Raw genomic sequence first — 16,465 nt, 5'->3', positions numbered from 1 at the left:
ATAACAATGAAAAGGGAACATGTAATAATATGCATGATAAAAACTGTAAAATCACAAAGATTTTGGTAGATCTGTCTTCTGAACTTCTGCCAGTTAATTAATTTTGAGCAACGAGCTATACTTTTACTTGGAAGTACCAATACTGTATCTTTTCTACGACCTTCCTCATTTGCTAATATACACCATGGCTTAAACTGCTATATGACCTTTGCAGTAATGGTGATCCATCCTAGCCCTCTGTGCCCTCCAGGGGGGCAATCTTTTATAAGAGATGCAGAAAAGTCCAAGCTCCCGAGCAGATGCTTAATTTAATTCCAGTTTGTATTTCAATGGAAGGCTGACTAAAGTTCAAGGTCAGATTATAGTATGTTAGGGAATGCTGTAGTACATAGGCAACAGTGAGAATGCCATAACATAAAACACAATGATACATATGAAGTGCATCTGCATATATTTTGGTACTATAGTCAACCTGAGAGAAAGATTCAACTCATACTAATGAAAACACCTCCACGTTGATTAGCAACATGCTTTCTAGACTCTGTTGACTGTACTGACTACAGTTCCATTAACTGTAATGACAGCTTGAACACCCAGTGAGGATAACTAAATTTAGGTGTCTTTATTTTGAAGTGAACTGCATTCACTGTAACTTGTGGCAGAAATTTCATTTAGATAAAACTCATCTCTTGACAGTGTTATTATAAAGCTATTTTACAGAGCAACATCGATATAATTATTACATTTGTATAAATCATTCTTTCCCTTGCTGAAAAATATGCTGTGGCTGAGAAAGTTATCTTTGCCAATACAGTATTAAAAAGTAGTAATGTGAAAAGTTACTCTACCTGGTTAAAATCCTGCTGCCTCAAGTAAGTAGTGGCTTTATTTATTTCCAGGTCATTGGCTAACTCTACATAGTGGGAAGTTTTTACTACTTCAACACACCTGCAACAGAAAGCAAGCCGTAAAGATAAACAAAATCCATCTGTGCAAATGCCACTTTAAGTTATATAATTTTGCAGCCAATTTGTTTTCCAAAATTAATGTTCTTTCTTTACAGAGGCAAAGAGCACTTTGATTAAAAGTATTTGAAAAAACATTTTATTCCCATAGCCTACCTGAATAATACTATCTCTGCTCTCATTTTTTTTGTCAGCTGCCTAAATATCATGTTATTTTCCATCACTGAGTGATACTTGATGTCAGATATTGACTAAGATAATTTTTCAAACCATTTTCTTTGGAAATGTTCTATCAGCTGATTTTTCAAACCTGATCTCCTGTTGCATATAATACCAAACCCATAAACCAGTTTAATGAACAAAGCCAGAGACTGCAGACTGTGTCCCTGAGCTATGTAAAAATAATAAAGTCATAACAATAAACCTCTTTCTGATCATCCCCAAGTTACTTTTGGCTTAGGGTCTTCTGCAAAATGAGGGCATAACAGAACACAGCAGACAGTTCAGATGTTCATTCACAGACACCATCTTCCAGGGTTTGATGTGGTGTACTTTAAAATTGCCTAATCATTTGAAGCAAGACCTTTGTTTACTGTATGAATATACTGTTCTCTCAAACTGTTTGGAGTTAAGCGCACTAAATGAACAACTTTGTGGGATGCTTCTTTAATGCCTTCCACTTTTTTTTTTTAAAGTGGTGGAAATCCTCTTTCTTTTCTTCTAATAGTTGGCTGATTTGCCAACAGAAGTTTAATTTAACAAACTGCCTGCTGCTATAATTGGGATGGCACATGGACAGTCTCTATACAAAGTATACAAATGCCTTTTGATGTTTTGAAGAAAAATTATATTGAAAAACCCAGCAATTTCTGCAAAGACATCTGTAATAAAAGAAAGGTCAAAAAACAGTTTTCAACTGTTACTGTTAACATTTTTTTAACTATAAAATGCAATGAGATCTAACTATCCAACTGCTCCTTATGGAATATGACAGAATAGTCCCAAGATTGTCACATTTTAAGTAAAAAGTTATGAATCCAAAGATTATTTGTCCCCACTTTATTTCTGTAAATAAAATTAAACTGATTAAAAGCACATTTAATACTCAGAGGACTCACAACAAAGTGTAGTATTTGGAAAACCAAGCTCAAACTGCTGGTTAAACTTCTTCACTAGGCTTGAATAACTCAGCCTAGAAGAATAGAGTAAATCTGTTCTGATATACATAAAACAATCTTGCACATGTCAACAGAAGTTGTTTAATTAGCCAGAACAGTTAAGAAAGAGTGTTCTACTTCATGACACGTACTTTGCGGAAAGCACTAAGGAAACTGAATATCTGCCAACCTTTTCCAGTTTTCTTGAACAAAAAACAAGACACGAAGCAAACAAATCTGACTTACTCATGTTAACAACTTATAAAGCAGCAAGCCAATTTTCACAAGACATACTGTTTAAGTTCTGATAAATCAGAATGTCCAAAGTAGGGAAATTACAAGACTATAATGATTATTAAACCATCAAACACCACCTTGTGGACTCTAGCAGACTAAACATGTCTGTGTGAGAGATTATTTCATGTTAGTATAAACAGTTTTATTAGTAAATTATAATTATACGACCTGCAAAACTTGAAAATACTCCTAACTGGCCAAAACAAACAAACAAAAAAAACAGGTAAAGGAAAATTCTCTTTGCCCATCAAACTTCCTTCACTTCCCAAACACTGAACACATCTGTTAGTAATGTTGTGGCTGCAGATACCCAATATTCATCTGCGTACACGTTATTTTCCAATAAAGTTATTAAAAATACTAAAAACATCAAAGTACATCCTTATAGTAGAAAACTAAAAACTAGTTAAAAATACATCTTGAAAAGTTATACTAATCACTTTTATACTGTCCTTATAGGAAGTGTGTCTATTTTATTTTGGTTTAAAGAGAAAAGTATTCTGCTGTAGAAAATACCACAGAAAGCAAAAGCTAAGCTGTAAATTGAAAAATAAAGTGGATACGAAAGTCAAAATGGTAAACTGTATCAGCAGCCTATCACTGTATAAACTTGTATAAATGTTTAAGAAACAGTAGATTTAAGTTCACACTTATAAACATTAAGTTTATAAATGAAATGCAAATACACCTTCTAATAATAATAATTAGATTCCAGTATTTCATATTATGACTCCATGGAGTAACGTAAAACTTCTTAGGCACTCCAAGTCTTCATTATGCTATCTTCAAACTCACAGTAAAGAGTAGTGATCATTGCCTTCTGTATAGCATTTGTCTATCAAGACTTTCAAAAGTTCCTGAATTTTCAAATTCAATTGAACTTTAAGAAGCTCTTTTTGTGCTAATACAGAACAGTTCAAAATGTATCATTAACAGTCGAGTTTCAATGATACAATGAAATTAGTTTTTAATACAGAATAGACTCTAATGTTTTGTTTTGTTTTTCTCCAGAGCATTACGGAGGCAAACTGAAAATAGCCTGGATGCTATGTTTGAGATGTGCAACAGACTGTTTCCCAGGCTGTTTATGTTTGTGAATCTGATTTCATAACCGATACGAGAGACTGGCTTGTAATTTAGACAAAAAGAAGCTCTGTTTGACTCTTACCAGTCATAGCCCACTGCAAAAGATGTCTCAATTACTGGTGCAATGAGTTTAGCAGCTGTCATGATGTATTCCTCTGCCATGGATTTCCTAAGGAAAAAAAAAAACCCAACACAAAAACCAACACACAAACACATCACCATTTCAAAAACATGTATACAAAAAATAACCAAATCTTGTTCTTGCTTCTTCCTGCACTCAGAACAACCTCAGAAGTCAATCTAACCAGTCCCCTGCTACTGCTACTGCCCTGTACCTTGATAAAGCTCTCAGTTTTTTCTGTTTTCCTTTCACTGCACACCATAGTTGTGTTTTTAAAAAAAACCCAATGCTGCAAATTTTAAGCAGTGTAACCTACAGCATTTGGGGTAGATATTCTACTTTAGTGCAGTACACTAAATTGAGTGGTCCAATCGGTTCTTCCAAGTGAGCTCCTTCCTAAGAATTATGAGGGCACTTTTATAAAAAGAGCTGTGGACACATGAGAAGACTGATAATACTTTCAAGAGCTAAAATCCATGGCACACGGTCAAGAAAGAACAGACTCCACCATTACCTCTCACGTTCTATTTGTCTTAAGCTGTCATTTTTAATGGCTTCAATCAGTAGATTTGTATGTGGATCATCCTGGAGGGGGACAAAACAACTGCAAATTATGCCAGTATACATGCATTTTAATTATTTTAAAGACAGTATGACTGTAAACATAAATTCATGTAAATTACATAGTCTATAATGTCAGTTATTTACTTTTCACATTTCAAAATGCTAGCTTCAGTGTAAAGTAATTTTCTATCCACAAAATTTGAAATTTGGCATTACAACTACTTTAATTCAGTGTTTCTGCTCATGTATGTGGTCATAGCTCACATCAGGGTTGTTAATAGGTGTAGTTAATGTCACAGACTGGGAAGGCTGCAAATCACAGTGAGAATACTCACATGCTTAAAAATAAGAGCATGCTTAAGCATTTGCTGAACTGCAGTGGTATTCAGTAAATGAGGACTTGTGCTGCCTTCTCGATACAGTAACTCACACGATCATCTTGTGGTTTGTATCACACATCTGTTAGTTCTAGAAGAACTAATGCAGGTATGCTGGGTAGCCACCCCTTCCTCATTTATTGGGGATAGATCATAGATTTATACAAAATAAAGACCAGAAGGAAACTTTGGGATCTTTTCTCTGACCTCTTCATAATAAAATACAGAACTTGGAATGTCTGTTAAAACTATAGCTTGCCTATCCTTAGAAAGAACTTCTCCAGTCTAAAGCTTTTCTTCCAATGAATGATCTTACATATTCTTCAATTAATTCAAGTGTTTAATGACCCTTACTGTTACATAATTTCTCATATGAGAAATTATATATATATCAATTATATATAAAAAGATATACAAGAAATTAAATACATATGTATCAATAAATATATATATGCTTCATATATTAAATTTTATTTGCTTATGCTAGGACAATAGGAAGCAACAGCTACTCTTAAGCTGCAAAGTTTGAAGACTAATTATATCTTTGATCTTTAGGACTGAAAATGGAAGCTTTGCATCACTGAAAAAAAAGATTGTTAAGAGATTATAAAGGGCTTGCTTTGATCTTTCTATAGAGGACCTAAGAGGGACCCTAAACCTATTAATTACTTTTTCCTGTCTTTAACATCATGAGCTGCTAGTTTCATGGTACAAAGGAAGTCCAGTTTCCAACAAAGTCTAATAAACTAAAATAAGCTTCTATAAACTTTACTAAAATATTCTTCTGTAAAATAGCACTACAGTATTACAAGTTTTGTTAGCACTCATTTGAGATAACTTGCATTAACTCACTCACTGCCTTGCTCCCTTTATTTTAGCCTCTAAATATTTCATTAAAATTTTATATAAATAAAGGAGGTAAAGCAGCAAGTGAGCTATGTAAGTCAACCCAGATGAATTTCAACAAAATCATTATGAAGACAATCATATGGTGCAGATTTTATTTACATCATATCTTTTGAGAAAAAAAGGATTTGAAACGTTCTTAATGTTATTTTATACTTCTGAGCAGTACTGCCATACTAAGTTCATGCTGGTAAAAAAAAAAAGTTATTTTAGATACATAAATACACATGGATTTACATATTCAGTGCAGTCCAAGCATTCAGTGTCTCTCCCCCTTTCTCCTGATTTACCATATAAAGACACAGTTTAATTTGTTCAAACATACACAGTTTATTTTGTTCAAACTTACATTTGGTGAAATGTATTTGTCATCATAATCCACTTCCAAGGGAACTGCAATCAGTTTTTGGAAGGCTTTTTTCATTTGCTCACCATTTCCAATAGCAAAATAACATAAGATCAAGTTGAAGCCTGCCTTGAGGTTTGGGGACATGCTCATTATATGTTCAAATGAAGAAATGGCATCAACATATTGGCCAGTTTTAATAAATGCAACTCCAATATTTTGCATTATTTTAATCCTAAGTAAAGAAATGAGGATTAGGTTATATTTTTAACTATCAAAGCATACTGTATCCAAAACTTGTATTTCAGAACCATGGCTACTAGTAGAAACTCACCTCATCTCTTTGTGGACACTAGGAATCTGGTCTAGAGCCATACGGTAGAATTTGATAGCTTTGGAATAGTTCCGTTGTTTTAAATATATATTTCCCATATTCACCTTCAGTCTACCTATCAAAAGAAGTCAATGAGTTACAGCCTTTTAAAGCATAGTTACAGCATTTTTTTAATTGTTTCAAAGTGACAGAGTAGAAAAACTTCCTAATGAATTTGTCATCATTATAGGGTACCAGTGTCCCTTTAAGAAGAACTGCACAGAACAGCATTCTGTGAATTTTCACCCAGAAGGAGATGAAATGGTAATGAAACCTAGAAAAGAACTATCATGTAAGATGTATTCTGATTTTGATTGTGAATTGAAGGATGAGGTAGAGATTATTTATGGTGCTCTCCAGGAAGACAGCTGCAAATAAGCATCTCTGACAAGTGCACTATAGGAGTCTCAAAGATGTGCAAAATACTAAAAAAAGCTTTCAGAAGGGGAAAGCAGAATCAAAAGAGAAAAAACTAGTATTAGAGCAGACAACACAGTGTGTGCGGCATGAGAAAAATATGTCTTTGGCTTCATGTTTAGCTTAGCCTATGGAAAGAAAAGACTTCATGAGTTGGAGAGCCAAACCACATTAAGTTATACGAAGTCAGAGATTATGAATATCTGTCATCCACACTGACTGGCAGACAGGAAGGCTGAGATCTCTGAGTCAACACCATGCAGATGACATCCTCATTTTGAATGCCTGACTACCAATTTTAATCCACTCTGGAGTATACCCTACCTCCATTGCTGAACATCTTATTCTTCACTATAACTTGGTAAGTGTTCAGTGCTTCAGCATACATTTCATTAGCAGCATACTGACCAGCCAGATTGAAAAGAACCTATAGACAAATGGAATTATAGGTACAAGAAAATACATTGTTCTCCCAACAGTAATAAACTATTATAATAGATAATTTAAAATACAATTTTACCTTGGAAGTATTGTTTTTACCAGTTCTAAGCTTCCCATCTTTAATGCTCCTTTGTTCTTGTACATTGACATAGAGAAAACAAGTTTCAAATCTACTTATTCTACGTAATTTTTTTATTTTTGTACTTAAGTAACTACCATTAAAAAGTCAAGCTAAGTAGGCCTTAGACCTAAACAAACACAATGTTATAATGCAAGGTTATTAAAAAACATTCATACAAGATAATTCTCAGAAACTGTCTGTAATTTATGACTCCCAAAATATGGAAAACAGTCCTACTACCTGTGGTCACTACTCAATTTATAAAGACAGAATTTTTCCAAACTGCTGTTTCAAAACAGAAGTTCTGTTGGTGTCAGGTAAAATACTTCCACATTTTTTCCCTAGCTTTACTCTGAACTTCACCATAAAATAAATTACTAGGTCTGACTAATTCAGTGCATTCGTTGTTAATAATTTTCTCTACAGCACTACCTGGAGTACAACTTTAAATTCCCCTTAAGTATTTTTATGCATGTTGTATCCTTTTTTTAAAAAAAGTCTACTATTAATTTGAAAACCAGAATGTAAATCTAGACACCTGCTTTAAGATTAATGATTTAGGAGTATTGCAAGGGAATAGATGCAATGATACACATGGATCTTTGCAATCCAATGCTAAGTTTTAACTTAACTTTAAAGTGCTTAACTTTCACTTTATCTTCATAAACTTCCCCCACCCCCAAACATAGACCGTATATGATTTGGTACACTGCTAGGAGCATTACAACACACACACACTCAGAAAACACTGAAATGTCTCTTTAGGAGGCTTTTTACCAACACCTTGCATTCATTGAAGATTTCTAAGCACTTACTGAGTAAGTGAGGTCTAAGTTGATGTTTTCTGCAGCAGCAATTTGTTCACGTTGTCTCACCAATACTCTCTCCTTTCTTCCAGCCTCTTTTGCTTTTTCCAGAGCCTTAAATAAAAAACTAAAATTTAGCAATGCCTTGAATCTTACTAACCCAAGACAGCAAAAATACACTCAAAACAAGTATGAAAAGAATATACTCATGTCCATTTTCTTTAAATGCACAGACTGTACCCAATGGCTGAAAAGTAGCAATATAACCCACAGAAAGGTGTTAATTAGCAATAAGGAGACATACAGTTGTCTAACTCTGCTTAGCTGTATAATTTTAGAGAAGTATAGTCACACACATACATATGCCATAATCACTAGATTACGGTGACCCTAGAAAATTATTCTACCTGGAAGAATTATGGTGACCCTAGAAGAGTATTCTACTTGTATTAATCATAGAAAGTGCACATAAAATAAAAAAAAAAAAAAAAAAAAAAGAGTGTTTAGGCTTGGCATGTTTCCTTAGTTGCAGAATCCAAGTGCAGGAACACGTTGGAAGGAAGAAAGTGAAGGCAGTAAGTAAACACGCGTGCCACTCAAATGTGTGCTGCACATAGCACCTTGATTGATTCTGGATGCTGGTAAATTGCTTCCCTTTTTTATCCATCCACAAGTGGCATTTCACATGTACGTTCACAATTTGAGTAACTCCAAAATTATTATTTTATCCAATGATAATCTTCTGCAGATTGCTGTCAAGACCCTTTGTACAAGTAATGCTACAGGTCTACAAGTGCCATTAGCAGTCCTGTATGCCTCTGCAAGGGCACAATGATTAAAAAAGTAATGGCTAGCACTCAAGGTAGCTATTTGGCAGCTAGCGGCAAAGGAAGTACTTCTCAAGATATAGCTTGGTTCTTAGTCCTTATGATGGAAGGCAAATCTAACTTGGCTGTTTTATAGATAATGAGTTGGCAACTTTGATGACTTCTGCAGGAAAATGGATATTCTGCTGGACTTGTCAGAAATTAACATAACATCCTAGAGGACCCTCAGAATGGTCTGGTACAATCTACATAAGAAGGGAGTTTTTGTAACACTGAAATCTTAACAAATACATACACAAGAAATACAGCTTCTACCTTTTTTTTGGCAATACAAGGTATCACTGGATTAGAATAGTCACAGCAAAGTTAGAATTAAGATGATTTTAATAATTTGAAGTGTTTGAACCAAAGCCAGTTTGAAACATCTACACAAATTGTTCTTCACATAATAGCAGAAGTGAAGTGAAATCCAGAAAAATTACCAATTTCAAGTCTCCACAACTGTTAGCAATGCAGCTTTCTTCAACCAGTTCATTCACTTTTTTTTCCAACTGCTTAATCTTCTCTTCTGAACTAAAATAAAAATAACAATAAACAGATTAACACTAGTAATGTAACTGCAAACATTAAGCTTTTACACGGGATAGTCTCAATAAAACAACACAGTGATGTATCACATGTCACAACTAACTGGTTTTCCCAAAGAAAATATAATGTGAAACTATGGCCAGAGAAGATCCTCCAGAGATACTACATTCACACTTTCAATATGAGAACAGAGACCTAAGAAAACATAAATCCTCTTATGAGAACAAGACAGACATGCAAATTTCACGGACCCAATTCATTACAGAGAAGTAACGACAGAACAAACAGATGGGCTAGTAAAACTTCCAAATCAAATGCCTAGTGAAATGAAATATTGTATTAAAAGCAATTAATCAAACCTTTGTTTGCATAGATAACTTTAAAATATAGCTTGCAAATGCAGATTTTAATAAACAGCTGTTATTTACCTAGATTTTTTCCTCAGTTAAATAACCAAACATTTCAGTAGGATTCCTTATTCCTATATAGTTATATTTGAGGAATACAACTTTTGTATCAAAAAGCTCAATGACTTGTTCTCAGTGAACTCCCCAACATTCACAGCAGCCTGCAAAACTTTCACAACCTCAGTTTTACCTCAAGTGCTAAGGTCAGAGTGAACAGGGAAGATCAGCAGGCAAAATCCCCCCAAGTTCTTCCCAGAGAGCTGCATGAATCATGGTGTTCCTTGCTTGTCACACACTTTTCCATAATCCTCCACAATTCTATATAAGTATCACAGCGTTTGTGTGGCAACAACTACGTCCAGGCCGCTGAGCTACAGTTGGAACCAGAAATCACTGAAATCAGATGTTCCTGAAAGTCAGTGCAACTGCTCTGGTAAGTTAGCTAACCACATGCATAAATGTATGTGGCATTATTCCACAAAGTTAAGAGTTTGGCCCCTCAAGGCTTTGTAACTGCCTGGATGATTTAAACTCTACCCATGGTTGGTTTTTTGGTGCTGTTAATACTGAAATAATTTAATGCAAAACTAAACAAACCTGTCTGAATTTTTCATTTCCAGAGGTGGAGCAGGACCTCTTGCTTGGCCAAGAGGATCAAATGAAGAACCTGCAAAATTAACAGAGTACTGAAAATTGTAAAATAACATCTCCCTCTGGCAGCTGATGATTACTACAAACCATACCTCTCATAGCTGCCTTAGTGTAACCTGCAGCATGCACTGCTGTCATTGGTCGAGCAACCCCATCCTTAAATAAAAAGGAAGACATATTAAAATAATCTTCCTAAAGAATAGATTGTGGACAGTATGGTCATCAGTTACATACGACAAAACCTTTAAATACAAAAATCAGTTGTTACCACCTCAGTAAACTGAATATTTTTTAAAATATTTTCTCAAATAAGAAAAAAAAAACAAAATTTTTTTCTCAAATATTATACATCATGTAATACGGGATTGTTCAGCCTTGAGAAAAGAAGGCTTAGGGGAAACCTTATCACCATGTTCCAGTATTTAAAGGGTGGCTACACAGAAGATGGAGACTCCCTTTCTACAAGTAGTCTCATGGAAAAGACGAGGGGTAATGGGTACCAGTTACTCCTGGGGAGATTCCAATTGGACATAGGAGGAAAATTTTTCACAATGGGAACAACCACCCATGGGAATAATCTCCCCAGGGAAGTGGTGGATTCTCCAACACTGGACACTTTTAAGATTCAGCTGGACAGGGTGCTGGGCCATCTTGTCTAGACCGTGCTTTTGCCAAGAAAGGTTGGACCAGATGATCCTTGATGTCCCTTCCAACCTGGTATTCTATGATTCTATAATAACTGTTTACAAAGTAGAGGAGCAAACACTATTGGGAAACTGTAGCTGACACAAAGGAACACTTTCTACTTTGTGTAAATTTTATATATATTAAGAATACTTAATTTCAAACATCTTTTATTTTTAGAAAATTCTTAAAAATTGTTCATCTTGAGATCTGTAATATACTTTAGCTTACTATCACACTGTTTCAGAGCTCAGTTGCTTTTTAAATTTTTATTGACAATAAAGAGAATCCTACGAGATTACGGATCAGAATGTTTTATCTAAACTTTATCTAAACCAAGAGAGGCACAAACAAACTACAGTTTTTTTGTATTTTTACTTATTACCAGACAATGCCTCCCAACACAAGAATCTCTGACCCCACCCCATGCCAGCTTATTAAACTTTCTTGCCAGAACACTGTCTGCACTAATAAACCTTAATGGCCCTGACCAGACTCACCTGAGGCCTCCAGCCATACACCATACCCATGGGTCCAGGAGCTTTATTTAAGCTCAACCCTGGTCCCTCAGCCCCTGCTTGAGCTTTGTTGGAGGACTACTGGTTTCCAAATCAGCCACAGCTATGCCTAGCCACAGGTTCCCTTGATCCAGATTTCAACCTGTGGACTGACCACCTGGATTGATCTTAGCCTTGCCTTGTCACTATAGACCTGGCCAGTGATTATTGGCCCTAACCCTGGCTATGCATCGACCTTTTGGCTTGACCTTGGACCTGCCTCATCACCATGATATTGCCTTATGTTCTGGACTTTTGGTTGGACATGGCCACCATCTCTGGGTGGATCCTAGTTGCCTTGCTCAGGTATTGTGGGACTGGGTCCTGGCTGGTGAGGCCCCTGCACTGCTGGCCATGCGATTTCCCTCTAGGCTCCTGGCTTGCCTTCCCTTAGGGAGTAGCCCTACTCTTGATGCTTCCTGATAATTCCTGTTTCTCGCCTGGGCTGACACAAAAGAATATAGTGGCTATAGATATATTGAACATTAAGCCAATATACTTAAGGGCAGTGATGGGAAAGTCATTGGTAAAATGTAGCAGATTCTTATTAGTGTCTAAGTACATAAGAGAAACATGAAAACCAGAATCTAACTTTCTCCTATTTCAATGAAAAATCATTCATTGCATGTCAATAAGTGTTAAAAAGCACTACACTGGTACTGCTTCCAACCCTGTGCTCAAACAAAATACTCATCACAACCCTCATGCTTTCTAACAGTAGTATTTTCAAAAAAGGACAAATTAAAAGTGTAATAATTTGTATTATTTCAATGAACTGTTAAATATTTGTATCAAACCCAAACACTTATCAGAAAACCTCAGTGTTCCAAATCAATATAAAGTGTAAATATTGAAACTTTTACCTGTATAGCTCCTGTCATTGGTCTTCCCATAGATGAAGTTAAAGTTGCCTTTGACTACAAAAATAAGTAAATTGTTTGAAACTAGCACTCACAAAGCATTAGAAGCCTGTAAAGGCTATGCACAGTCTTCTCAACACTGAGTTTTAATAGTTGCTCTCTCACATAAGTTCATAGCAAAATTCCCATTTGTGTTATTTATATGCAATATACTTCCAGTGCCTGGCAGACTTAATGATGTTGAACATTTCAGCACAAATTCACAATATTGTTTTTTATGTATTTGGACATTTCTGTCAGACCTTTTAAAAAAACATTACATAGAAATTTATCTGAGGTGGTAGTACTTTCCATTATGAAATTACTACCTTTAATTTACACAAGATACTTCAGTAAAATTCCAAATTCAACTGATCAGAGATGAATATAGGGACAGATTTTAAGGCATACTTTCATGAAGATTTATTTTACAATAAATACAGATATACTTTGAAACTGCCAATGGATATCTTTTCCATTAGTTGACATGCTGCATGCTGTCCTTCTGTAGTAGTGTTAAAAATGTAAAGAAATAAACGTGAAATATTTAGTAGTAAGTGCTAAAGGTTGCTACAGATATACAATACAAACAGACAAAAATAAAGGGTTTCAGGCCATGAAAAAGTATTCCCCTAATTCCCACTCAGAGGCCTATGTTTTACTATTTTACCCACTATCCACCACGCATTGTGACTGTTTTTCATTTTTTCTGCTAAGGCTGAATCTACATCAACAAGGACTGTAGTGTAGAAGCAGCAAATCTGCAGAGTGAAACAGGTAGTACTGTGGACTGGACAAAGCTTTGGAGGTTTCTAGCTCTACTAATGCAGATAAACATTTCAATCTTTATTATCCTTAGGAAATGCCTTTTTGTGCACTCCTTTAACAAGACAGCTTTTCCTGTCACAGTGTGGTACTACACTAAACATCTGCAAATACGACTGCTAATAAAAAGCAGTCTCAAAAGGAATATATGCAGAGCAGGTAACAGAAGGTTCAGAGTAAAGGATGTATTTCAATGTCTTATAATAGAATTTAGGCGTTCTTGAAATTGCTACCCAGCTAACTTGCGTAAGAGATCTAAAGGAATGTGATCTCCCTTCTTTATTTGTCATAAAACTTACAGGAACTTTATACTTAAGAGCACTGTCATTTCAAATTTGACTGAGGCCAACAGGTTGAAAATTTAATGGGATGAGGGGACAGTGAATGTATCACTAGTGCACAACTTCTGTTTCCATAGAAAACGAGGTTAGTGTTAGTTATTTAAGAGTTACAATGGGTTAAGTATACCAAAGAATATAACCAACTTTCTCTGATTAAACTAGAGGTGATTTGAAAGCCTGTATTTTTCAAGACTGAATTTTCACCTTAACTTTCAAAAAACTTTCTGAGCCCAGATAACAACCCATGCAGTTCCCTCTGAAAAAAAATCAGGTTAATAGCTTGGAATCTACTGCGTTATGCAGTATGGAAGTTGATTTGCAGTATGGTTTGGGAGAAAAAGAAAAAAAAGAGGAAAAAAAAATCAGTAACCATGCGTTGACCAAGTGCGGCGTTGTGATCTAATTCAAATTAATGAATACATGTAGTTCACTGGAAGGAAATACTTAGATAAAAAGAGCTCAGTTTGTGCAAGGGATTAAATGGTAAATACCTCACTTGCATTAAGAACACAACAGAACAAAAACATACACCAATTCCAGTAGCTAAAGGTCTTGAAGCTGATGTACCAGGAATTTTGGCTGTCACCTGGGTGGAAAAAAAAAAACAAACCAAAAACCCAACAAAAAACACCCCCACCAATTAACAACCATATGTATTAATTATCATTCTTTCTATATAGTTTCTATAGTGAATTCATAGAAATAATGCTCCAATTGTTATAGAAAGAATTCTCCTTGTAGAACCAGATTATTCTGGCAAATAAGTAATATAGACAGTTTCAGCTCTTCTTTAGATATATAGTATGCACTTCTAAAGTGCAGGTGCCAACTTTGTATTTAGTTTTGAAAACTGATATAAGATTAAGTCACAGCTAAATGAAAGTAAGAAAATTAATGTAAATTACATGAATTTACAGAGAAAAGAACGATCAGAACAATAACACAGTTTTCTAAATCCCACTATCTAGTATGTATATCAACCTTATAATTACATGCCAGAGCGAGTAATTCTATGTGTAGAATATTAAACAAAGTCCTTTCAGAATATATCATTTTCCTCTTTAACACAGTTTTATCTCATTTTATCAAACAAGAATACACATTTTCAACTAAAGTTCCTTGTTTGCTCTAGCTTAACTACAGAACTTAATGGACCTTGTGCTCTGCTAATCTTTTTCATATTTTTCACATAAATAAATAAAGGCTGTATCTTCATGTTAGTAGTAGACAAAAAGAGACTAAGACATTCCCAAGATAAGTTTGTACCAGTGCTAAAACCAGAGCTAGGGCTTTAGAGAAGGTCTACACTATTGCAATGTATTTTAAAAGGTACTCACGGGGGGTCTTCTACCATGACTTGTTCTTGCTGCCTGTTGAAAAGCTACATCATTTTCTAAATCCTAGAAAAGATAAAATAAATATATCAACCCTTTTAAAACCACAACACCCAAAGCCACAACTCCAGAACCTTATGACTACTGAAAGCAGATAGGTAAAAAAACCCAATTCTTCTTCCAAAAATACTTGACTTGAAGATAACTGAATGACAGGTTTTACTGACAATAAATAATGATTATATTATTTGATCTGTCTTTTTTGGTATTTTAGATTAGGAAATGTAGAAACTCATTATTCTCTGAAAAATAAAAACACACTGAGGAAGCAGAGCTTTAGTGATAAAATGTAACATGAAATTTTATTTCTGTCCAAAAGCTTACTACTAGTACTATTTCGAAATTTTTAACATTAATGCCTGTCATGCCAATACATTAAGGTATCTCATGTCTCTGGGGTCACGCTGCAACTCCCATGAATTTGGCATTCGAATTTCACACGAGATGCCAAGTCTTGCAACACTGGCCCTGCTTTGAGCGGGGTAGTGGGTTTGCACCAAATGGCCCCCTACAGTTCCAATTCCACTACAGCAGCAGTTACCAGAAAGTGGTCTGCAGGGTTACCGTAAGTCATCCCAGATGCTCTACCAATTGCACTGAGGCCTGCAGGACTCCACTCCACTGTTATCTCCTTCAGCTGCAGCACAGTAGGAGATCAATGACCTATTGACCAATAAGCAGCCTCTTTTGTCAGAAAACTTGCTGCTGCACACTGGGAAACACCATATTGAATGTGCGTGAATGTGAATATGGCTTTCAAATAACTAGGATTTTATACTTAATAAATTCTAACCATTAAAGCGTATTAGATCTGCTGAGATGCGCACAAGTATTTTGTTGGAAAACTATCAAAAAATAACTATTCAAAAAGGTCTTGGTGAAACTTTATATATTTCTGGCTAAATAAAGAAAAATTCACTTCAAAGCAGTAGTACACTTGTGCATTACTGTACCACATGTTCTTATCTCGTACTTAGAAGCTAAAATCCTGTGTGTGGGAAACAGCAAGTGTTTTTACCTCTGTGTCAAATGTGGGATTATAATCATTGTAGCCAGAATAAAGATCATCTTCATCAGCCTCAGGAGCCAGATGCACATTTTGCATCATTTTCCTGTGAAACATTTAACATGCCAAATATTATCTTGGTGGTTTTATATAAATCTTTAAAAATGTAAAATAGAATTAGTAATAAGGTTTACAAGTTCAAATGAGCTCCAGTTTCATTTTAGTTTTTAATTGCTGTCTTTGAAATTAAAAATAAGCTATGATTAGTCATAAAAACTAGTTTTCACCTATAAACAATATTAAATGGCA

General features: G+C 35.1%; 1 protein-coding gene across 8 annotated transcripts in view; it reads right to left on the bottom strand.

The window, feature by feature from the left end:
- The window catches only part of IFT88 (intraflagellar transport 88), a 50,278-nt gene that overhangs the window by 32,873 nt on the left and 940 nt on the right, over positions 1-16,465 (bottom strand). For 7 of the 8 annotated variants that reach the window (XM_052812544.1, XM_052812542.1, XM_052812539.1 and 4 more), the window contains exons 2-15: positions 16,169-16,262; positions 15,094-15,156; positions 14,286-14,342; positions 12,555-12,608; positions 10,543-10,606; positions 10,397-10,466; positions 9,287-9,377; positions 7,987-8,091; positions 6,934-7,036; positions 6,154-6,268; positions 5,823-6,054; positions 4,141-4,211; positions 3,588-3,674; positions 849-948 (exon numbers count right to left, since the gene is read on the bottom strand). In XM_052812544.1, the coding sequence (XP_052668504.1) occupies positions 849-948; positions 3,588-3,674; positions 4,141-4,211; positions 5,823-6,054; positions 6,154-6,268; positions 6,934-7,036; positions 7,987-8,091; positions 9,287-9,377; positions 10,397-10,466; positions 10,543-10,606; positions 12,555-12,608; positions 14,286-14,342; positions 15,094-15,156; positions 16,169-16,258 (1,302 nt within the window). In that variant the 5' untranslated portion in view covers positions 16,259-16,262. The remainder of the gene's footprint in view (positions 1-848; positions 949-3,587; positions 3,675-4,140; positions 4,212-5,822; positions 6,055-6,153; positions 6,269-6,933; positions 7,037-7,986; positions 8,092-9,286; positions 9,378-10,396; positions 10,467-10,542; positions 10,607-12,554; positions 12,609-14,285; positions 14,343-15,093; positions 15,157-16,168; positions 16,263-16,465) is intronic. The other variant, XM_052812543.1, reaches the window with a different exon arrangement.

The sequence above is a fragment of the Harpia harpyja genome, chromosome 17 (assembly GCF_026419915.1).
Source record: "Harpia harpyja isolate bHarHar1 chromosome 17, bHarHar1 primary haplotype, whole genome shotgun sequence".
NCBI lineage: Eukaryota > Metazoa > Chordata > Aves > Accipitriformes > Accipitridae > Harpia > Harpia harpyja.
The sequence above is the reverse complement of the archived record's forward strand: the minus strand, read 5'-3'. Positions and strand labels throughout refer to the sequence as shown.